Consider the following 21,457-nt stretch of genomic DNA (forward strand, 5'->3'; position numbering starts at 1 on the left):
GGCCAATCCGTCTGCCGCCTCAGACCGGAATCATCTCGGTGACATGGACACAGATATTCTAAACGCATCACATAATGATGACCGCGATGCCGAGCTTGATGCTTGGTTGGCGGGGAAAACACCGTTCCAGCAGGACGATGGGATCAGTTACAGTGAGCACAGCCAGTTTGCGACTAACTGCATGGGAGAGAGCATCCCTCCTTACAACTTTGATCTCTTTTCGGAACGGGCGCATAGCCGTGAGCCGTCGCCTTTTCCGCCATTCAGAGACGATAGCGACAGTCAAACAGCGAATGCTGCAGATGAGAGAATGAGATACAGCAACAGTAGCAAGCGCGGAAGTAGCAGCACTATCAGCAGCAGCGACAGAAGCATTGACGCGATCATTCCAGATTACAGTTTTGATCTCTTCTCAGAAGTGACGAACCGATGGAACCCAGACTACAACTATGACAGCGATAGCGGCAGCTACGAAGCAGAGCAAGAGAACAGCATCACCCCCAAAGGTAAAGCTGTGTACCAAAACAGTGTTGACGAAAACGTGAATGTGTACCGTGGCACCTACACACCCACCAAATACATCGAGACTGCTGGCGAGAAGGAGAACACCAGCTTTGCGGGCGGACGTCAGAGGAAGGCGAGAATTTCCTCGCGAAAATCTGCGGCTGCCAACAGCAAGTGGATTGAAGAGAGAAAGACGGCAGATTATGCATCTCACAATCGCAGAAGCCGCTCGAAGCTTTCTTCACGTAACCAGAATGCTGGTTGGAAGGCACATCCATCGTTTGAGATCGAGGAATGCCTGGACGATGGCGACAGCAGGACAATGCGCCACATTGTCGATTGCGAGGTGATCTCGAATCCGGATTCGATTTCTGAGTGCGGCCGATCAGATTGGTCAAACCGTGCTGGCATTGGACACCTCCGGTCCCCCCAGTGAGGACCAGTTTCCCCTTTCTGTTTGAACTTTTTCTGACATGTCTGGGTGTAGGAGACTGCTGAAGTGACGAGCATCTTGTTCACCTATGTTCTTGTGAAAAAAACAGTTGCTTGTTTTGTTTTGCTGAAAGATACGTTTTCCATGATTCTTTATATATGATTCTGTGAGGCTCTATTTGTGCTGTCTTTATTTTCGACTCTTGTATCAGCAGCTCGGCCAAGCCACGATTTGAACAGCTTGAACTCGTTTTATACTATGGGTTCAGTTTGTTTTGTTTGAATTATGAGACAAGAAGGAAACGGCCATTTATCGTTTTTTAGGGCACAACGTATATGTTGTCTCGAGAAGCATATATAACATTGCACGGGGCTCGATACTTCTACGAATTTTCTCTAGGTACCTGGCTATTACCTCTACTGCTGCGGTTCTGTATACAGACATATACGATTTCGAATGAAGCAGCTTGATTGCGTTGCACGGCCTAGGTGCATATCTTGATCTCATCATTTGACTATCTACTTGATGTGAAATGATAAAATACAACGGCCAAGGGCCGAGATCCTACAAGTCCATCAGGTTCTCATCAGCATCGTCCTGGCAACGAGGGATTTGGGCACCAGAGATGGCCAGGCCTGTCGTCTCGGTAAGAGTAGTCTCGTTGCTGTGCAACTTTGTGGTCACGGAGCTTCGTCTAGACAGTCGGATATCGATCTCGCCCATGGCGACGTCCCATTCCTTTTCGCTCAGTTGGTCGATGCTGCGATAGTCCTCCTTGGCAGAAGCTGTCATTGTGTTGTCCGACACGGTTTTGCAGCTGGCCAATGAGATGCGCAGCTGCGCATTGCCGCCCATTTTCTTGTTGTTGCTGCTGTTGCGATTGTGGCTATTGCTTCTTCCTTGTTTGCCACCAGTGTTGCCGAGTCCTGCGCCGTGTCCCTTTCGGTCCAACCCCATCTGGTCACGATACCAATCAGGAAAGCGGGAGAGGCCAACGACACGGAGGCCTTTTATGGTCTCTGGCATGACATGTGAAAATTTGCATCCAGACTTGAAAGAGCTGAAGCAGGCTAGCTGTCAGCAGAGAGAGTGAGGAGAGTGAGAAGAGGGCATATACGTAAGAAAAAACACGAACCATTTCCCGGTCTGACACCAGTGTCGGCAGGGCTGACGATCCGACATGTCGGTGGAGGCCTTAGGGGGCTTTGTAGTCTTTGCAGACTTGACCGTCCAGATGTTGCTCGGCGTGGCAGAGCGGCCGGCTCTGCTTCTGGGCTCTCGGCTCCAGCTGCTGACGCTGCCATCGCGAGACCAAGCGTCACTATCGCTGGCGGCAGCCTTTCTGGGTGTCGAAGTGTTCTTCGTGGACATGTCTTTCATTGTTGCTCTTTCCGCGGCCATTCCGAGAGTGGTGGAGCTGGCAGTGGCACTGACAGCCGGCGAGGCCGGAAAGACGGCTGCGGGTGGCACCGCGATATCGCTGTCATGGCGGCGGAGTACACGCACCTCAAAGACGTCGTCGTTGGCGAGGGTAGAGTTGTGGATCTGGAGGTCGGATGGGCGGGCGACGGCTCCGATGGCGATCATGTCGACGGCCTGGGAAAAGAGCAGTTGACGCGGCACACCGACGACCTCGAGCCAATCGGGCAGCTGGTCGATAGCGATCAGGGGAACGAAGCGGCCGGGCTCCTGAACAACCATACCGGACGGCAGCCTGGTCGTAGGGCCGGGGCGGACGACATAGTGGGAAGCCCGGGCCGGCATGATTGAGTGGGTGGATGTGGATGTGGGAGGACACGAATGGGAGGGAAACAAGAACGGATGAAGAAGGACAGTGAACAAGAGAGTGGAAACAGGGCAGATGTATTTTGAGAGAAAAGATGACAGTAGGCGCAGACCGCTCTCGTTGCCACGGTGGCTGGGATTGAACAACGGGCGTTTGTCTTTGTTCGCCTTGTTTTTTCGGCCGGCTTTTGTTGTCTTGTCTGTGCCGTTTTAGCGGACCTCCACGCGGATCCTGGCCTGGACGCCTTCGACACAGAAGCCAAACTGGCGCGGGCTGTCTTTGAGCTCGACTTCTCGCTTAATCCATCGGCCCGTTTTGTTTCCGTGGTGATGGCCGGTGTCGGTTGCGTCAGGTGTGCCGCTTTCTGCCATTTCTGCCTCTGCAGCGGCTTTGGCTCGCTCTGCCTCGAGCTCTGCTGCCTCTGCGTCAATCTCGTCCTCGCCAGCCTCCCCGTCAGCTTCGTCGTCGTCGATCCCGGTGACCGGATCCCACTCGCCTGTCTCCCAGACGAGCCGCATTTTCTGTGGAGGCGTGCCAAAGAGGCGGCCGACGATGCCCTTGACGGCATACATGTCAAACGAGCGGGGGATCTGCACAGATAGCTGCTGCTGTAGAGGATCCGCTGCCAGGGAGAAGAGCACGGTGACGAGGCGTGCCTCGAGAAAGGCCGGGTTGACGTCGGCGCGGCGAATAACGGCCGGCTCGCCGTACAGGGCGCACAGATCGGAGAAGCGACGGTGACGGCCTACGACGGCAGTCTCGGCGGGGCCTTCAGGCACGGCGGCCATCTGACGAGCGATGCGCGAGAGGTAGAACATCTCAGCGTTGGCGCGGTCTGTTGGCGTGACAGTGCTGAAGTTGAGGGTACGCAGACCGGCTAGACGAGCGACAGTGATCATGTAAGCCTCCTCGGCGGAGGCTGTAGCTGAAGTGATGCGGCTACTCTTGCCGGAGCTGTCGGAAGCGGCCGTGCTGTCGTCTAGGGCCGGATTGTCATAGACGGGGTTGTGGGCCAGCCGGAGGGATGAGAGGCCGGGGAAGACGTCGGCCAGGTCGTCGACAAAGTCCCAGGAGGCGACACGATTGTAGGCGAGATCAACGTAGTGAATGCTGGGCGAGAAGGAGAGGCTGGCGTTTTTGTTCTCGGACGTTGTTGACTGCACGGTGGCGATGCTGTTGCCCTTGAGATGCAGGTTGTGCAAGACAGGCAGGCCGGCGAGGCTGGCGAGGTCAGCCAGGGCGGTGAAGCCGTTGAACTCAAGGCTCAGCGTGGTCAGCGTGAGTGGCAGCGATGGGGCCGAGATGGACAGCGGCAGTGTGGACAGCTGGTTGGCACCAGCCTTGAGCGAGACAAGCGCCGGGAAGCAGGCGGTCAGACGGCTGATGTCGAGCCACGGCAGCAGCGTCTCCTCAACCGACAGCTCGCGCACGGCATTGACGGTGCCAGCGAGGCTGTCGTCGTCGACCCGGAACCGGTTGTTGCTGGACGTGTGGAGTGAGCAGACAAGGGGAAAAGTGGGAGTGCGTTGGGGGTCTGTACTTTGCACTTACTTGAGGCGAAGGCTTCGGAGGTCGGGCAGCTGGCGGCAGATGTCGGCCACGGCACGGACGGACGTGAAGAGGTTGCGGCCGAGATCGAGCTCGGCGATGCAGGGACAGGTCTCGCGTATGGATGGCTGGTCTTCTCTGTCATCGTCACCGGCTCGATCGAGACACATGCTGTCAAGGATGACGACGCGCAGGCTCTCGAGCTGGGCCATCTGGCGCCGCACCTTTTCGAAGCCGACCTCCTCGGCGACCTTGCCGGAGAAGCGGTACGACGTTGTGGACGGAGCCTCGGTCGACGCGTACTTGTCCCGAACGGCCTCGAGAAAGGTTCGGGTCCGATCGGCTGGCCGCGTTGGCCGCACAAACGACGCTGCTGTCGATGCAGCCGTGTACGAGGCCGTGGCTGCCGCGCCGCCGCCACCGCCGGCCACCTGGCGCAGCTGACAAGAAAAGTAGCGCACACCCTTGTGCACGCCGTCATGTTTGCCACGGCTGGGGTCGTCCCATTCGACTCCCAGCCAAAGGCCACCAGAGGTGCCGGCGACGGGGCCAACATAGCGCACCGTGCAGATGGCGCCGTCGTAGGAGAGTCGCTGGCCGACGGAAGGCGTGGCCATGATGGGGGGGGGGGGGACGAAAGGATAAGAGGACGAGAGAATAAGAAGATGAGATAATGAGAGAAGATAGAATGTGAAAAGCAAAGATGTGAGTTTAGTGGAGTTTAGGACACAGGCAGCTGCTCAGGACGTTTTGGGTAGGAACGACTCGCTGGCGATCTAGCTGGAAAGCTATCTGACAGCTGCCCCGCCTGAAATCGTCGCTGACAAATTTTGCTGGGTAAATATTTCAATGTTCAGACATCTGTCTTGACTCTTCTTGACTATTGGACTTTTCGCTCAGATTACACCCTCAATCCTGTCGATGAAGCTATACGGAATACGTGTCCACACCGCAAGTCCTACAGCTTGCTCTTCTTCTCGGCGACAACCTTGATGAGGGCGCGGCCATTGCTGAGACAGACCTTGCCGCCGTCGACTTTGGTTTCGAAGCGGACGTCCTCCCAGCCATCGGAATCGACGGAGCCGGTGCGCCAGGCGGATGTGACGAGCCGGTCGCCGGGGCGGACAGGGCTGGCGAAGCGAGCCTGGTACTCGCGCATGTTGGCCGGGTCGCCGCCGGCGAGATGGCGCAGCAGCAGATGGCAGGTCGAGTTCCACGAGTAGAGTCCGTGCAGGATGGCGCCGCCGAAGCCCATCTTGGTGCCAGGCTCGGGCGTCGCGTGCAGCGGGTTGTAGTCGCCGTTGAGACGGTACAGCAGGGCGGTCTGGGCGGTGGTCTGGTCGGCAAAGACCGCATCGGGCTCGCGTGCCGGCGACGGTGGCGGAAAGCTGACAGTGGCCGGGCCTTTGGGGCCACCCCAGCCGCCCTGGCCGACGTAAAAGGCCGAGCCGATGGCCTGGCTGTAGACGTCGCCCGAGACGGCGTCGACCAGGTCTGTCTGGGTCTCGACTACCGTGCCTGGCCGGCCCTTGTCGTAGACGCCCAGCACGCGCGTGCGCAGCTCAAAGCGACGACCGGCCGACGATGCCGGCAGCGGCCGCAGAAATCGCATCAGCCGCTGGCCATCCAGCACGCGGCGCGCGTCAAAGTCGGGCACGCCCGGAATCTGCACCGCGCGCTGCGATGCGTAAAAGTCAATCACCTCCTGCGTGCTGCCCTTGAAGGCTGGCCCGGTTAGCCGGCGACGGCTACGTCGGAGACGGGGAACCTACGCAGAATGATGGGGTACGTCGGGAAGACGGCAAAATCGGGGTGCAGCTCCTGGTCTTGTCAGCATGGCTGGTTGCATGCGATTCGGGGAAGTCGACGCGTACATAGAGAAAGTGCAGCTCGTCGGCCGTGACACCGATGGAGTTGGCAAAGAGAAGCACATCTCGCTTCAGCCAGGTGACCTCGGTCGGAGGGTATTGAAAGCCAGCGCCTGGCGAAGACATGATTGCGTGTGTGGAGGGAAAGGAGAAAAAGCGAGAGGATTGGGAGGGAGGTGCAGCTACACATTTAAGCTGCAAGCTGCCTCAACTGTCGGATAGAGTTGCCGAGGCCCGAAGAGCGGGGAAGATGGAGCCGATCAGCCCTATTTGGTACGACAGACAAGTCTAATGGTGATCACATAATCGCGTGTTTTGCTATGTAGGCTACCTGCTATTGCGGCCGCCGTTATCGAGGCAAGATACTCCAGTCTGATGGTGCATGAATGACAAAAGAAAGTGAAATGACAAGAGTTAAACGAAAGAGAACGACAGAAACACCACACGCCAATCAACAACGTCCTTGCACCTGATCACACGCCTTGAGGAAGCGATACACGCCCTGCAAGCCGTCAGGCTCGCTCGAGACGGGCTGGCCGGACGAGACAGCCGCTGGCTCGAGGCCGCCGTAGTGGGAATGGGGGCTGGGCGGGAGCGAGAGCAGCCACGGGTCACCTACGTCGTCCATGTCGTCGTAGTCGGTGTAGATACCTTCGTCGATTGCCGAGGACTCACGTGTTGATTCACCGGGCGACGTCAACGAGGCCGTCTTGGCCTTGTCCGGCGCAAACGGGAAGCGAAGGGCCAAGGTGACGTCGGCGGTCGTGTCAAAGCCGGGATCCTGGCCGACAAGCCCGCGCGTGACCCCAAGATCTTCGCAGAGCCGGTCGACAGTGACAGCATCGACACCGGGGAAACGCACGCGCAGCACGGCGTCGTGCTCGAGCAGCACGGGCAGGTCGCCTAGGCCAGCCAGTCGTCGGAGATCGGCCATGACGGCGCCGAGTTCCTGAAGAGCGCGCGAAAAGTCGACGCCGAGCACATCGAGGAAACCTTCGGTGTTGAGAGTGGTGGGAGAGGTGGTGGCAGCAGGCGCAGCAGTGAAGCCAAAGCCGGTGGCCATCTTGCTGGGGAAAGCCGAGCCAGAGCCAGAGCGAGAGCGAACACCAGCAGCCATCAGCGGGGCCAAGGCCGTGATGGTGGGCGTCAGGGGAAAGTCGACAAAGGCACCGGGCGCTAGCGCAGGCAGAGCTGGCACAGCGAGACGACGGGCAGTCTCTTCCTCGAGCGAGCTGATGGCCCTGTAGCAGGTCCTTCCTTGGCCATCGGTGCCGTCAAAGCGGGCGCGCTGGCCCGACAGCCAGAAGGCGCGCATGGCCTGCGAAACGTTCTGCACGACCTGTGCTGGTGCTGCGGGTGCGTGCGAGAAATAGCGGGCACCACCACGACCAGCTGCACCGGCCGCATAGCCGCCAGCCGTGCGAGGAAGTGCGCCTCCGGTCAGGCTGGGCCGCAGCGCCGACGCAAAGGGGGCGCGGCCGGGTGCACGCCAGACAGCCTGCGAGGCGATGGGCGACTGCAGAAAAGCGGCGCGGTCGACGTGACGAGGGCGGGATGGCCGGCCGGTGCGGATGAAGCGACGCACGGCCGCATGGAAGCGTCGGGGCGAGAAGGAAAACGATAGGGTGGACGAGGTCGAGGTCTGGCGCGCGTGGTACCAGCGGGTGCCGCTGCGCTTGAGCTGACGGCGCAGAGCGAACGGGTGCAGCGGCTGACGGACACCACCGCCAGAGACGGCCGTCCGCACGGCTGCCGGCTCCAGTCGAACCTGGCTGATCCGTGATGCGGCCGAGATGTTGATGCGCACAACTTCGGTCATGCGCGCGCCCGCAGACAAGGCCTGCTTTAGGATGCGCTGGGCCATCGGGACCCAGATGCCTCCTAGAGGGGCCATGGTGGACGAGCGAGCAGAAAGGCGAGCGAAAAACTAGCTGGTAGTCTGGTGGTTTGGCAGAAGAAGAAGGGGAAACCCTTCAGGCCAATCGGCGATATAAAAAGGGCGGTCGGGGAGGCAGCCGCCTGTCTTCTCTGGCGGAAAGTTACGGAGGGCCCGCTATGACGTTAGCGCCTGGACTGCCTCGCCGTCCGGCTCAGCCTCGATGAGTAATATTAAACGGGCAGTGAAGAGCGGCTGTACTTCATGCAGGACCCACTCCCGCAATATTTATGTTCCGCATTAGAGCTTCGCATTTTTTTTTTCCGTCTACTTTAAGTTGCCGTGAAATATTTTCTTTTCCTACTTGAAGCTTTTTTCTCTTCACCCTTTACTTGTGTAAACAAGAGCAGAGCGCGCCTTTGGCCAGCCTCTCGTCTTTCTGTTTTGTTTTTGAAGGCATTCAACTGCAATTGTCTGCTTCACGCACACTTGGTGTGCTTGCTACCGCCGCAATGGCGGTAGCCCAACTCAAAAGGTAAGAACGACTAAAAGCATTGTGCTTTCCCCCTCTTGAGGTGATGACAAAACACCAAATACTAGGAATTCCTCTTTCCGAAGATCACATGTGGATACCATTATTTTGTTTCAGCCTTGTCTGATCTCTATCTCTTACACTGCTATTGCTAGACCTGCTGCCATGACAGACTCGTTGCTAACATTTCTGTCGTGCAGGTACTTTCCATCTTTTCTCGATCTAGGCAGCAGAGGATGTGGCTTCGTGATGAATACTTGAACGAACGGGCGGACATAATGAACCCTCGGCGGCCATTCCTCATCAAAGCAAGGACGTACAAACCTTGTGAGGGGTGTGTCGGCGGGGGCTTCCTGATGAGATCTCGTCAGCTGATCGGCCACGATTCCTCTGATCATTGCCGCTGCTCTTTGCACCAAGATGGGGCTCCCTTGCTAACGGCTGCGCCCAGGTACTACTGCGACTGCTCTGCACTCAGCGTATGCTGTCTGGTTTTTGCTTGCTTTCTATGCATAACATGATGATCCGTTTATTCACACTGTTTGATCCGGCTTCGGCCGGAGATGAACAAACTATCAAAATCTGATTTAATGAGGTTTGTCTCCCGCGCCTGTCTTGTCACGCAGTTCGAACGCTAACCTGTGGCCAGCCTGAACATGCACTATTTTCGCTGCATAATGTCTGACACGCTAGGCAGAGGGGAGATTCGTTGCTAATATGCTCTCATCGACAAACAGGTAACCCGTGTTGTTTTGACAGCCGCTTCGACGATATTACGTAAGCATATATTTCTACCCTCTCGCTGCCACTAAGATGATACACCTACTGCATTTTTGTCTGATTCATTTGATGAGACCTTTTTACCTATTTTCACCTTGGAGAACTGATGTGGCCTCTAACCCCTGCTACTTATTGATTGTGCCCCTGTAGCACAGATGCTGACTGCGTCCAGGATCTACGACTCGTTTGCATAGCATAGTTTGCCGCAATATACTCTATCTGATTCTATCTTATTACAATGATTGTACATGTGAAGTTTCTGTAAATGCACGTACCGTTCTACTGCTGCTTTAGTTGTAGTCTAGCGTTCCACGCAACGATGCAGCGTACGAGGTCCCAGTCGCCGTCGAGACCGACCCAGTCGGTGACCACGATGCCAGTCGAGCCGTCGCCGACGTCGAGGTTGGCGGGGCCCTGAGCAGCGACGCCGTGACGCATGCAGAGGTACTCGATGGCGGCCGGGTTGACGCGGGCAGCGATGCGTTCGGGCCAGCAGCTCTTGTTGAAGAAATTGCTGCCGCTGAGGAAGTTGAGAAAGATGGGCGGACAGGCGGCAGCAGCAGCGGTGGTGGTGACAGCAGCAGCGGCCGCAGCACCAGCGATCGTCTTGGAGGCGGGAAAGTGCTGGCTGGCGGCGCGCTCAAAGTGGGCGCGGGCGTACTCGATCTTGCGCTGGATGCTGGACGCCACATTGACGCCGTAGTAGTCCTGAAGGTGGAGGCGGCCCTCGGCCGCGATGCCATGGGCGCAGTTGTCGGGCCAGTCAGAGCCGTCGATGCCCCAGCCAACACGGCCGTCCGGCTGGCGGAAGGCGGCATCGTCGAGTGGCAGGCAGAAGCGCCGCACGAGCACGATACGACCACGGGCCTCGTCGAGCGTCGGGATCTGCGGCCGGGTGTACCAGCGGTCCGGCCGCGGCTGCACGTAGCAGCCGAGCAGGTTGCGGGCCACGTCGGCGTCGGTGCCGCGGCCACTGCCCTCGCGCTTGATGCTCATCAGCACCGTCTCGGTCGGGTGCGCCTCCAGAAACGCACACACGCTGCCGTACAGATTGGCGAACCAGGTCGGGCCCGCCACGCTGACGGCAAAGGCCCCGTGCACCAGAGCCATGCGCGGATCTGCGTGCGGATGTGCGTGTGCTGTCGCGTTCACTCGCACGTCCACAAACCGCACGCCGTTGGCCAGCTGCGTCGGCACGTCCACGGCCTGGCACCGCACCGACGGCATCGCCATGTAGCACGCCGGGCTGTTGTGGGTCCCCGGCAGCGACAGGCTCGAGAGCGGCCACGTCCCGTCCACCGTCGCCATCCACGAGCCCAACGCTGCGCTGCTCATGACCGCCAGATGTGCTCCGTGCACCGAGTATACCGCTGTAAAGGCCGGGGTCGCCGCTGCGTCTATGCTGCCGGGGTCGTCTGGCCGCGGCCCGTCCTGTTCCGCGTCGAGCGGCCGTAGTTCGATGCTGCGCGGCGATGCTGCTGGAATGTCCACGGTGTACCGACGGATCACCGTTTCGAGCTGCTGCGTCGATGGCCGTTTTCTCGCAATCTCGGCGGCAAACGTCAGCCGCAGCACCTCGCGTTCCGGATCCGCCGCCCGGATGTACGTCAGCTGCGACGCAAAGGGTGCCACGCGCACGCCCGTCACCTCGTCTCGCGCAAACGGAGGCTCGCCTGTCCGCGGCAGCAGTCCGTTGTGGCCGCTGCCGTGCATCGAGCGCATCGTCGCCAGCGGCACGCACCGGCCGCCGCCACCGCTGCCCACCAGGCTCGACGATAGTCGCAGCAGCCCCCAGACGGCCCCGCGCCCGCTCGTGCGCGCTGACGAGGCCTCGAACCGCTCCACCAGCGTCAACTCCAGCGGCGTCGTCGACAGGTTGCGGATCGTCAGCGAGGCCATGGCGGTCGGGTAGCTTATTGCAGGCCGCTAATCTTAGTGCACGTGTGGCGTTGGGCGCAGCCTAGATCGTCCGTCGTCGTCTTCGGAACCAGCTGCGTGCAGAGACCAGTTTGCAGACTGGCTCCGTCCATCCTTGCCTGAGCTCGGAGCTCCTGGAAAAGGAGGAGGCCAAATTGGGCATTGGGCTCCACCTATTCCACCCCGAACTCTGCAGGGCCAACAGGCCTTGGCGCTAGAGCTTCGTGCTTAGTAATCACCAACAGCCGTTTGCGACAACGAGTCTGACGATTTCTCCGGCCTGTCTCATGTGAAATCCTGCGTAAACATTATGTAAAGCTGCAGCATTGGTTGAAGTAACACAATAGGCGCTGAAAGCAGCCAATCTACGACCTAGACTTACAGTCACCGTCACAATTTGGTCTGGCGGCAAACTGGTCTGTGATACCAACCTGACCGGCCAGCAGGAGGCCATGAGGGTCTCTTCTCCTGCATCGCTGTAACGCCACCGTGTTTGAGGCCGCACCAGCACAATGTTCGGCGGATCCGGACCATTGTTCGGCAGGGAAGAGCTGCTGAAGCAGCGGTTACAGTCTGCGGCCGCTCAGAGCAAGAGCGATGGTGGCTGAGCAATGCACGATCTCATTGGCTGGGTCATTTCATTGGCGGAAACAAGGGGCTCTGTCGAGGGAAGCGCGCCTATGGCTCTTGTAAAGTATTGAGGGCTCCGAAGAGAGAGGGTCAGTATTACACGGTCAGCCTGACCAAAACATTTGGACTCATTTCGGTGCTGTGTCTGCGCTGTCTTGAATGATCGCCCAACAGCCGTAGCGGCATCCACACCTGCGCTCTTCGTCGCCACCAACTCTCCACCTGGGCTTTCCGCAGTACCTTTGTGGATATACTCGCGACATAGTCGACATTAGCTTCTGCGAAGATGGCTTCACTCGCCTCTGTCCAGCTTGGCCTGCTTGGGTCCGGCGCCCATAGTTTCCGCCGTTCCTCGCTGTCTGTGGTCGCCTCGTCCATCAGAGCACTGAATCGGTATATCAAGAAGATGATGCGTCCCAGCCTCTGTCGACGGATCGCCACATCCGTTACCTGCAGCTACAGCCAGCCAGTCGTCCGGGAGACCCGCTCGTGTGCACGGCGTCCGCCTGTCTGAGGGCCCGATTTACGAGGCCGTCTCCTATGTCTGGGGCAGCAGCCAGAAGCCAGCGCGGATCTCATGCGATGGCAGCGATCTGGCCATCACGGCCAACATTGACGCCGTGCTGCGCCGCCTGCGTCGTCCCGACGTTGCCCGCAACATCTGAGCCGACTCCATCTGCATCGATCAGGGCGAGCCGGTCGAACGCGGCTACCAGGTCGCCATGATGGGCGACATCTACCGCCACGCTGCCGCCACCGTCATCGTGCTGGGCACCGATCCGTCTGGCCATACACCTCGCCTGGCTGCGCTCGTGGCCGATCTCGTCGCCCGAATTCACGCTGACTAGGCCGCCCTCGGCATCACGCCGCCGATGATCCTCTCGAGCAGGATCCCCGCTGGCCGTCCTACACGGCCCTCTTCGACAGCCCCTGGTTTGATCGCGTCTGGACGGCCCAGGAGTCTGCCCTCAGCCGCAAACCGCTCATCCTCTGGGGCGACACCCAAATCGCCTGGGCCGACATCATCGGCGTCCACCGCTGGCTCGTCATGCATGCCCAGCGCATCTGGTTCCGACACCGGCTCATGCTCAACGACGTCCACGAACTCAGCTTCTGGCGGCCCCTCTGGCACATGCCCAACTCTGTCGAGCTGCTCTGCCGTGCCAAGACGCTCGACTGCAGCGACGACCGTGACCGTATCTTTGCCTTTCTTAGCTCCGCCAAGGCTTACGTCGTCGTTGGTGGTGACGGTGAGGGCGTCGGCTCCGATAAGGGTACCCTCAATACCCGGACCAACTACCGGAAGCCCTTTCGCGAGGTCTATCGCGACTTTGCCGCCGACTGGCTGCTCAAGACCGGAAACCTCTGTCTCCTATCTGCCGTCGAGCACACGTCCGACACGTTTGCCGACCCTATCGTCCCAACGTGGGCCCCTCGCTGGGACGTTTGTCCGACCGGCAGCAGCTACGGCCTCTTCGACCCGGGCTGCAATGCTTCCAACGGTCTTGGTGCCGTTCGCCCCGTGCTAGACTCGCAGACCAAGCAGCCTAAGCTCCGCGGCATCGTCTGCGACACTGTCGTCCGGTGCTGGCCCCGCCGCTCAGCCTCGCCCACCGGCGCAGACGTCCTGACCGCTGCTTGGAAGTACCTCTCCTCTGACGCTGCCCCGTTCGCCTACGAGGACCGCTCGCAGCTCCAGGCTTTTGCCCAGCTGCTCTGCCGCCAGAAGTACCACGAAACCGGGGCTCCAGACGAGTTGCATGCCGACGAGGCAGCTTTTGCCCCAGCTATGTGTCGCGCGACCGGCTGCTTTGGTGATGTCAATGAAGCCTCGCTTGAGACATCCACCCAGGTCGGCCGCATTGAAGACTTTCTCATCAAGACGGGCATCTGGGCTGTCCGCCGACGGCTTGTCCTCACCCATGATGGCCGCTATGTCCTGGCCTCGCGGGTTGCACAGGAAGGGGACAAATTGTGCGTGTTGGCCGGCATGAAGGTGCCCGTCATCCTCAGAAAAGAAGAGCAGCAGGACTGCTGCAAGCTGGTCGGCGAGGCCTTTGTGCTCGGCATGATGAATGGAGAGGCTGTGGACAGAGCTTTGAAATGTGGGACCGCGACTGAGGACATCATTCTCTGCTAGGGTTAAAGGATAAGAACCTGTTCGTATGGTTTGGTTTTCATTAGATGCTGTCTGTATTCGTGGCTGGCGATCTTGTTGTATTTCTATAATTTTGTCCTATGAATATCATTCTCTTAGAAGAGAAGTAGAATAATACCCGGCAATATGAGGGCGTCCCCGAGCTCGTCTCTGCACAAGAGGTCTCCACGCCTTAGTCCCACCCGAGTCAGGTGATCATGTGCCTCGGCTGTCCGGGCTAGCATTACTTTAGTATAGAATGTGAGAGACGATGTTCGGCGAAAAGGTTTTGTTTTTTTACGAGGACAATTATCTTGAGAGTTGCTATCTGCACCGTATTCCACTGATAAGAAATATGGTACATAGGGTGGGTTTAAGAAAACTTAGTTGATTGGTTAATTTGTTCTACGCTATACAAGAATAGGAATAGACTTCCGTTTTTGCCGTAAAAAAGTTGCTTACTATTACAGAGTACTTTTTACAACGTACGGAGGTCCCTACCAAAAGTTCGTTCTTACTGCTTTTCTATAACTACGGCAATACATAGTACAGAGTGTAAATTATACGGAGAAAGCTATTAGCGATAATACGCTAAGTCTTAGTAGATTATATCGCTAATATATTTTAATTACGTATTTTGTTTACTTATAGAGTACAAAGTATAGAGTACAGAGTACTCTATACTTAACTAGACAACGGTGCGAGAATATTATTGGCTAAAAGTAGATTTATATTATGGGTCCTTGGGGGTGAAAGCAGGGACCCACCCTATGTACCATATCTCTTATCAGTGGATTACGGTGCAGATAGCCAAATTTTACGGTGCAAATAGCAACTCTCATTATCTTCCAGTAACCAGCAGTAGATCTCACTCACAAAGTCCGACAAAAGTATCGTAAGGTGTCGATTTACAGAGTTAAATCCCCTTGGGGCTCCCGCAAGTGACCCACGGTCACGATTAGATGACCGTGGTATGCAAACATTGAAGAGAATCATTGAACGCAATTCAATCTTTCCGCAAATTAAAAGTACTGCAATCCTAAGCTCGTATGGCTTCCCCACGGTGTACAGTACCAACCACGGTCCAGTTTTCTCTGATATCGACGGGCTTTCGTCCAAAATATATAAAACGTTTGTCGATATAAAATGACTTCTATATAATTGAGATCTAATACGGATCTTAATCTCGCTGGCACTTCTACACTTTGCAGAACAATCGAGTTCCGGAGCGTACTTGCACCAGAACTCGCAGAAACGGCAATTCATTAGGCCCTTTGGCTCTTGTCGTTTGCGGCAACAGCGGAAGAGCCGATTGGAACTCGGCGCGGCTCTTGGACGCGCTGACAAACAGCTGGCTCCAGAGGGCGTCAGCGGACAGCGATTGATGGTAATTATGTGGCGGTGGCCGATGTGGTTAGGCTTTCTTAGTTGGTAAATTTGAATTAGGAATCTTAAACTGGGCATTATCTTCCGGGCTGTCAAGTCGATGTACTCTGCTGTATCACAGCGATAGATTGTCAAATCGTTTAGGGGGATTTTGCAAATCTCGAAATAGTCTTTTTCCAGTGACAACTTTGTTGATACGCTTTGTGCTCTATGTTGTCACCTCTGCGCTGATAATATATTCCATGCAATCTTAGCCTAGAGACAGAGATCACACCTTGGACGTTTCTACAGTTTAGTCCAGTGGGGTTGATGAAGAAATTCGTTACCGCAGAACTATCCCCGCTTCTGTAACGTTTCGGAGGTCCGAAAAAACACTTACTGGGTAGTTGAATTTGCGTAAAAAACATTAGCACCACCGGCATATCAGAAGAACCGAAAACGTGTTTTGAACACAGGAGTTGACGAGCCAGGAAGCACAACAACTTATTTGCCATATCGCCAGGGTTATCCTTCCTGGTGATTTCGTTCGACTCTCCAAGGTTGCAAGTGATAGCCACCGACTCTCGAGCTAGCCTATTAGTCTAATTTCCCGTGTTATCAAAAGGGCGAGTTCTCGGACTACAATTGCACCAGAAAATGCTGTGAGAAGAGACGGCCCGAAATCATCGTTTCAACACGAGAAATCTGCTGCAAAGCTTACTGATCTCCTGCATATTCGCCCCAAATTGTTATCCGAACTGCGTCGCAAAAGACATTTTTTCCTTAAATGGGAGTTAACGCTTCGTTCCCCTCACTTCGGCCTTGGCATATTCTGTGCTAAAAAAAATACCTGCCCAAGAGCAATTACACCGAATGGAGACAGCCGAACCGACGGTGACCAGAGAGTAAGAAATGCTGCGTATCGAGTATAAAGAGCATGAAGGTTGCCGTTCTTTCAAAGCGGAAGTATATTGAGACAGATTTCAAGAACCCCGGCTACTCAAAAGACTTCAACTCGAAATTTAAAGTGCAACAAACCGCCATGAAACTCTACCTTGGATATGTTGTCGCTGCCGTAGCAATGGGCATTGGTGCCATGGCAGACAGTACGTTATTGCATACAAGATGCCAGCACGAGCTGACCCTTTCAGGCTTCCCATTTGAGAGGTTAAACAAGACCGACGCTGTTCTTCTCGTTCTCGATATGCAGGAAGGACTTGCCTCACTGGTCCGTGATTTTGATGCCACGCTCTACCGCCAGTCCATCCTCGCACACTCGGCCCTCGCCAAGGTGTTTGACCTACCCGTTATCCTGAGCACGTCTTCCGAGACCGGCCCCAACGGCCTGCTGCCGGCCGAGATCACTGACATGTACCCGGACGCACCTTTTGTCCGGCGACAGGGCGAGGTCAACGCCTGGGACAATGCCGACTTCCGCGCTGCCGTGCAGGCTACCAACAAGTCTCAAGTGATCATGGCCGGCATCGTCACGGACGTCTGCACAACCTTTCTGGCGCTGTCCCTGCGCGACGCCGGCTATTCGGTCTGGGCCAACATCGAGGCCTCCGGCACCACGACGCCGCTGATTCGTGACGTGTCCAACTCGCGCATGGCCCGTGCCGGTGTGCAGATCGTATCCTTGTTCTCGATAGCCTGCGACCTGATGCGCGACTGGCGCGCCACACCGGGTGCACCCGAGCTGTTCCCCTTCTTCGACAAGTATTACCCGGCGTACGGCTTCATCGCGCGGGCTCACCGAAATGCCATTCTCAACGGAACAATTCTGTCTGGAGAGTCGGTGTTGCCAAGCTAGCGAACAACAGCTCAGCTGCAGGGTCGTCAGCTCATGTTAGAATATGATTATGACCTGCTGTGACACATGCTCTTGGTCGATTCTGGCTGAGAGACTTTTACGGAAGGCAGAAAATATATCAAATATAAACCAATTGTCGACGGCAAAATGAATTTCTCTCGTCTTAATGTACTTGCGGCATACAGAAAACGACATGGAAAGCCTCTAAAAAACATCCCGATCACTGGGCATAGTAAGGGAAAGGGTTAATGGTGATCCCGGGTTGATGTCCAAATATGTGCGTCATAACACATATGCCAAGAACCTTATTAATACAGCTTTGATTTGTATCACAAATGGCTTTATCCTCAATGCATCTAAAACGCTCTCATGCTATGCTGGCAGTCGAGTATGCTCTGTACGACAACTTTACGTATCACGAGAGGTGACGACAAGGTGGAGATATATGAAATCGAAGGTATAATCGGAGTGTACTTCACCTACCTGGTACAGCCTATCCATGGCATATGTCTGGGCAACTGCATCGCAACGATTATGAACGCGGAATAGTTGTACCGACTTTATTTTTTTCGACCTAGTAAGGGATTATTGCGAGCGGCACTTCAAATCAGCATTATTTATTTCGAGTCATAAATCAGGGCATCAGCTGCAAAAGTTTCAGACTTCAGTTTTTTTGAACAGTTGTCTTTTTTTCACTTTGTATCGTGGGGTAGCTTGTCAGCTTCTAGGTACCGTTCAGGAAGGAAAGTAGAGCCGAAAATATGTTTTTATTTGCACAGTCGTCGCATTTTCCCCAACTCTTTGTACGCGCTTTGTTTTATAAGCTACCACATATAGTGACGTCTCCCCCTAGAATAGGCCCAGCTCCTCCGATATCGATCTTCATTACTGGGTGCATGTGCTTTGGGTGAGATTATATTCGGGTAAAGCTTGCACCTAGTATCATCTAAATGCAAGCATTTATTCTGCAGATCAACTCACGCATAGGCACCATTTTGTGCTACAGGTATTCTGGCTAGTTGGAACTGCCTGCAATTACTGCGTTACGGTCTAATCCGAGGCAATTATCTTAGAAGATATTGACGACTAGGACAATGAGGATGAAAAGAAGACCATGCAATCCCTCTTGTTACGCAAAAAATTGCTTCGCTGAACATTGAGATTTAAACCAACAAAGTGTAAGAAACATGTATATGCTTTAGACATGGATTACCTTGGAGACTTTCTTTTGCGCATGGTACCGGATATGAAATGTACTACAGATCATCTTGAAAGCACCGGTGCAAACCTGTTCAGTACCTAGGACCAAATACGCTTTCTTTTTGTCTGCGCCAATGGCCATAATAAGTAGAACCAACAGGCCAGCCTGACGACGGCTCAAAGCAAATGTTGGTCTTGGCCTCGCCAGGGCCCCGGGAGAGAGTGGTGGATTCTGAGAAGCCTCGGCGTGAAAGGTTCGGTGTGATCGGACCTAAAAAGCGGACGTAAACACGATTCTGGTCGCCGACCACGACCAGGTCATCAAGATCGTAGGACGTGACGGGACTGGCCGGATCAGCCAGGTAAGAAAATACAGTGTCATAAGTGCCCGTAGGCATGCGAGAGTAATTTAGCGCGACGTGGCTGGGCTGGAGCGTCTGGAGGAATTGCAGCAGAAAGTCGGCCGTGGTAAATGTGCCACTGAGGCTGCAAGAGCTAAGGCGTCTTCCTGTTGTCAGCAGCCTCGGTGTGGAGGACTGCAGAGGCAACAGAGGTGTCTCTTCCAGGACAGATTTCTCGGGCGCGAGCACATAGAGCCAATGCACATTGAGCGTATCGAGCTGTGGAAAAGCGTTGGCAGTGACAAGGTCCAGGGCCGCATGCAAAGCCTCTGTACAGAAGTAAGCCTGTCGCTCCGTGGCTTGGCCGGCGTGGCCGACCTCGTCTTCTGTAACAGCACCGCGCTCGATCTCCGGTATTGCCAGAGTGTGCTGAGGCATATCCAAGCTAACGGCCAGGTGTTGCAGAGATGCAAACACGGGTCTTAGCGATGTCGCCGGCACCATCTTCTCGTGCAAAACATCAGCAAAGACGCGGCTGTTGAGGCTGCAGCGGCTCTGTCCGTGAAAGAGATCCAGGCGTGAGCGCACCGCTAGCTGTGTGGTCTCGAGTGCGTCCATGGCGATACGAAAGGTCCGCTGCGCCATGTCGCAAACGGACCGCAAGTCGACGCCGCAGTTTTCCACGCCGATGAGCACGCCTCCGCTATATCGCACGCCAACACGCAAGTGTAACAATTCGAAACCGCTGCCGGGGGTTTTGCGCCCGTCACCGCCTCCTGTTAGTAGGCGGGGCGCTGTCGCTTTCTTGATATTGCCAAAGGCCTCTGTGAGGAGCTCTGTGTGCCGCTTTATCACTGTGGATTTCGCCAGCGTCACATCGTCGTCGGCCGGCAGACATGCGTTCCTACCCCGGTCTAAGACGCCCGTCACGGTGCATTCTTGCAGGAGGCATGCGAGGCGGCAGCCGTGGCTGGTCACATACACCAAGCGCTCCAGGTCATGCGTAGTCAGGCGGATGTTTTTGCGACGAAAGAATGTCGTGAAACGGCCGTAAGAGGCCTTTTCGTTCAGGGCGCGACATGAAAGGCGAAGCGAGGCGATGTCTTTGACATTCAGGTACGAGACGATTAGATCGACAAGCTCGATGGGTAGACTGTTGAGTAAGGCGGAGGGGGGAGCCATGACGTAGAGTGTGATCAAGAGCGAGAAATGGCACAAAGAGCGTGCTGCTGCCTCAGCGATCGGATGTTCCAAGTACAGTATGTATTTGTAGGTCGCACAGCTATTACACTGTTTCGCCACAGTCTCCACACTTGGGCAGCTGATGCCTGATCTACCATTTTCAGCTGGAAAAAAACGGCTCACACAGCTCAAATAGTAAGTTTTATATGGGGCAGACAACCTCTTTATAATTGCACCGGTGCGCCTCGTGCGCCTCTACTGGTCTACGTGACTTGTCTATCCATGTCTGGGCCTTTCCCGGAGCGACAAGCAAGAATGAAAAGACAACGCATTTTTTACTAAATGCTTTCTTTAACTAGTCCCAATGCCCATATCCGATATCAGGAGCGGACCAGAGATCATCGTTACATGGCCAAACAGGAGTCCGCTTTTTGTTATTCTTTTTGGCTGAGTCTGGTTTTTCTTTCGCATGAGTTGCCTCCTTGAAAGACATACTCTCTATGTCATTTACATAACCATGACTGGCGACGTGTGTGCCCTTCTGCAGTTGATCGTCATCTTTGTAGCAAAGGGTGACGTGGTATCCCTTTAGGTCTTTCTGTTAAGTACCATTAAAAGAAGTCGTGGCATGCAAACCCGATCTTGCTTTGGGGTCAGCACCAAATTTTGACACGGACCTTTCTAATCATATACAAACTTGTCGATGCACAATCGTAACATACCGAATGTAGACTACTCTTGGGTATAGCTGTCTATCTCTTGCTGTCTGATACGCCAAGATCACTAACTTGCACATGACTCTCTCAGTGGCAGGTATATTATCTTTGTGAAAATAATATTTGACTATGTTGACGGTAGACATTGTGGTGATCTGTTTGCATACGGATTGGTCTGTTGATTGATGTTCTACTATGAACCAACGCATAGTACAATCAGTCTCTATATGGTTCCTTCAATTGGCTGCATAGCTAAGCTAGATGTTGACTTCTCGTCCTTCACAGGTATTCAGACTTCGTTGAGTTAAAGGTGAGCTTAATTTTATCACGTGCAGGTTGACCTAATCACTCGGTATGATCACTTGTCGGACCCACTATAAGTGCGAATTTCCTGGAGCAGCCATAAACAGCCTTCTGACCTCTCGTCAATATCTTGGCCGTTCGTCAAGGTTCCGTCCCGCACGCGGAGATGCGCCGCGCGATATTCCAAGCCGTTTAACGGCGACTCTCGACACTAAATTCGTGGCAGCATTTTGTCGGTGTCAATAAGCAGAAGCTTCAACTATCGACCATGCCTGCTGACAGTCCTCTTTATGAGCATATCGACGACGTAGAAAGACTTGACTACTACCGGCTGGGGGGGTATCATCCTGTCGTTACTGGTGATATATACAAGGACCGATACCGAATAGTACACAAACTCGGCTACGGAAGTTACTCGACCATATGGCTAGCCCGGGATGAGCAACTGGCCAAGTACGTCGCCGTAAAAGCAGGCATGGCTGACTGCGGCTGTAAGGATGCCGAGATTATAAGTCAAATTTCAGCC

General features: G+C 55.3%; 9 protein-coding genes across 9 annotated transcripts; 3 read left to right on the forward strand and 6 right to left on the reverse strand.

The window, feature by feature from the left end:
• Positions 1 to 43: 43 nt before the first annotated feature.
• On the forward strand, positions 44 to 940 carry CMQ_1048 (uncharacterized protein; the record flags this gene model as incomplete). The annotated part of the gene is made up of 2 exons (XM_014318127.1): positions 44 to 239; positions 417 to 940. The coding sequence occupies 2 exons, from the start codon at positions 44 to 46 to the stop codon at positions 938 to 940; spliced, it is 720 nt and encodes a 239-aa protein (XP_014173602.1).
• A 561-nt stretch (positions 941 to 1,501) lies between these two features.
• Positions 1,502 to 2,701, reverse strand: CMQ_1095 (zinc finger DNA-binding protein; the record flags this gene model as incomplete). The annotated part of the gene is made up of 2 exons (XM_014318174.1): positions 1,502 to 1,997; positions 2,073 to 2,701. The coding sequence occupies 2 exons, from the start codon at positions 2,699 to 2,701 to the stop codon at positions 1,502 to 1,504; spliced, it is 1,125 nt and encodes a 374-aa protein (XP_014173649.1).
• Positions 2,702 to 2,932: 231 nt separating this feature from the next.
• On the reverse strand, positions 2,933 to 4,888 carry CMQ_771 (tubulin-specific chaperone; the record flags this gene model as incomplete). The annotated part of the gene is made up of 2 exons (XM_014317850.1): positions 2,933 to 4,205; positions 4,275 to 4,888. 2 exons carry the CDS (start codon positions 4,886 to 4,888, stop codon positions 2,933 to 2,935), a joined length of 1,887 nt encoding a protein of 628 aa, XP_014173325.1.
• A 341-nt stretch (positions 4,889 to 5,229) lies between these two features.
• On the reverse strand, positions 5,230 to 6,265 carry CMQ_1575 (peroxisomal dehydratase; the record flags this gene model as incomplete). The annotated part of the gene is made up of 3 exons (XM_014318654.1): positions 5,230 to 5,996; positions 6,044 to 6,092; positions 6,146 to 6,265. 3 exons carry the CDS (start codon positions 6,263 to 6,265, stop codon positions 5,230 to 5,232), a joined length of 936 nt encoding a protein of 311 aa, XP_014174129.1.
• Positions 6,266 to 6,590: 325 nt separating this feature from the next.
• CMQ_920 (casein kinase 2 beta 2 subunit) lies at positions 6,591 to 8,033 on the reverse strand (the record flags this gene model as incomplete). Its single annotated transcript, XM_014317999.1, has 1 exon — positions 6,591 to 8,033. The coding sequence occupies one exon, from the start codon at positions 8,031 to 8,033 to the stop codon at positions 6,591 to 6,593; it is 1,443 nt and encodes a 480-aa protein (XP_014173474.1).
• A 1,573-nt stretch (positions 8,034 to 9,606) lies between these two features.
• On the reverse strand, positions 9,607 to 11,226 carry CMQ_1665 (phosphatidylinositol phospholipase c; the record flags this gene model as incomplete). The annotated part of the gene is made up of 1 exon (XM_014318744.1): positions 9,607 to 11,226. One exon carries the CDS (start codon positions 11,224 to 11,226, stop codon positions 9,607 to 9,609), a length of 1,620 nt encoding a protein of 539 aa, XP_014174219.1.
• A 934-nt stretch (positions 11,227 to 12,160) lies between these two features.
• CMQ_742 (heterokaryon incompatibility protein) lies at positions 12,161 to 14,014 on the forward strand (the record flags this gene model as incomplete). Its single annotated transcript, XM_014317821.1, has 4 exons — positions 12,161 to 12,267; positions 12,341 to 12,494; positions 12,564 to 12,698; positions 12,764 to 14,014. The coding sequence occupies 4 exons, from the start codon at positions 12,161 to 12,163 to the stop codon at positions 14,012 to 14,014; spliced, it is 1,647 nt and encodes a 548-aa protein (XP_014173296.1).
• Positions 14,015 to 16,313: 2,299 nt separating this feature from the next.
• Positions 16,314 to 17,189, forward strand: CMQ_1611 (isochorismatase family protein; the record flags this gene model as incomplete). Its single annotated transcript, XM_014318690.1, has 2 exons — positions 16,314 to 16,482; positions 16,528 to 17,189. The coding sequence occupies 2 exons, from the start codon at positions 16,314 to 16,316 to the stop codon at positions 17,187 to 17,189; spliced, it is 831 nt and encodes a 276-aa protein (XP_014174165.1).
• Positions 17,190 to 18,481: 1,292 nt separating this feature from the next.
• Positions 18,482 to 19,912, reverse strand: CMQ_814 (f-box domain containing protein; the record flags this gene model as incomplete). The annotated part of the gene is made up of 1 exon (XM_014317893.1): positions 18,482 to 19,912. The coding sequence occupies one exon, from the start codon at positions 19,910 to 19,912 to the stop codon at positions 18,482 to 18,484; it is 1,431 nt and encodes a 476-aa protein (XP_014173368.1).
• Positions 19,913 to 21,457: the final 1,545 nt, after the last annotated feature.

The sequence above is a fragment of the Grosmannia clavigera genome (genome assembly GCF_000143105.1).
Source record: "Grosmannia clavigera kw1407 unplaced genomic scaffold GCSC_140, whole genome shotgun sequence".
NCBI classification, from domain to species: domain Eukaryota; kingdom Fungi; phylum Ascomycota; class Sordariomycetes; order Ophiostomatales; family Ophiostomataceae; genus Leptographium; species Leptographium clavigerum.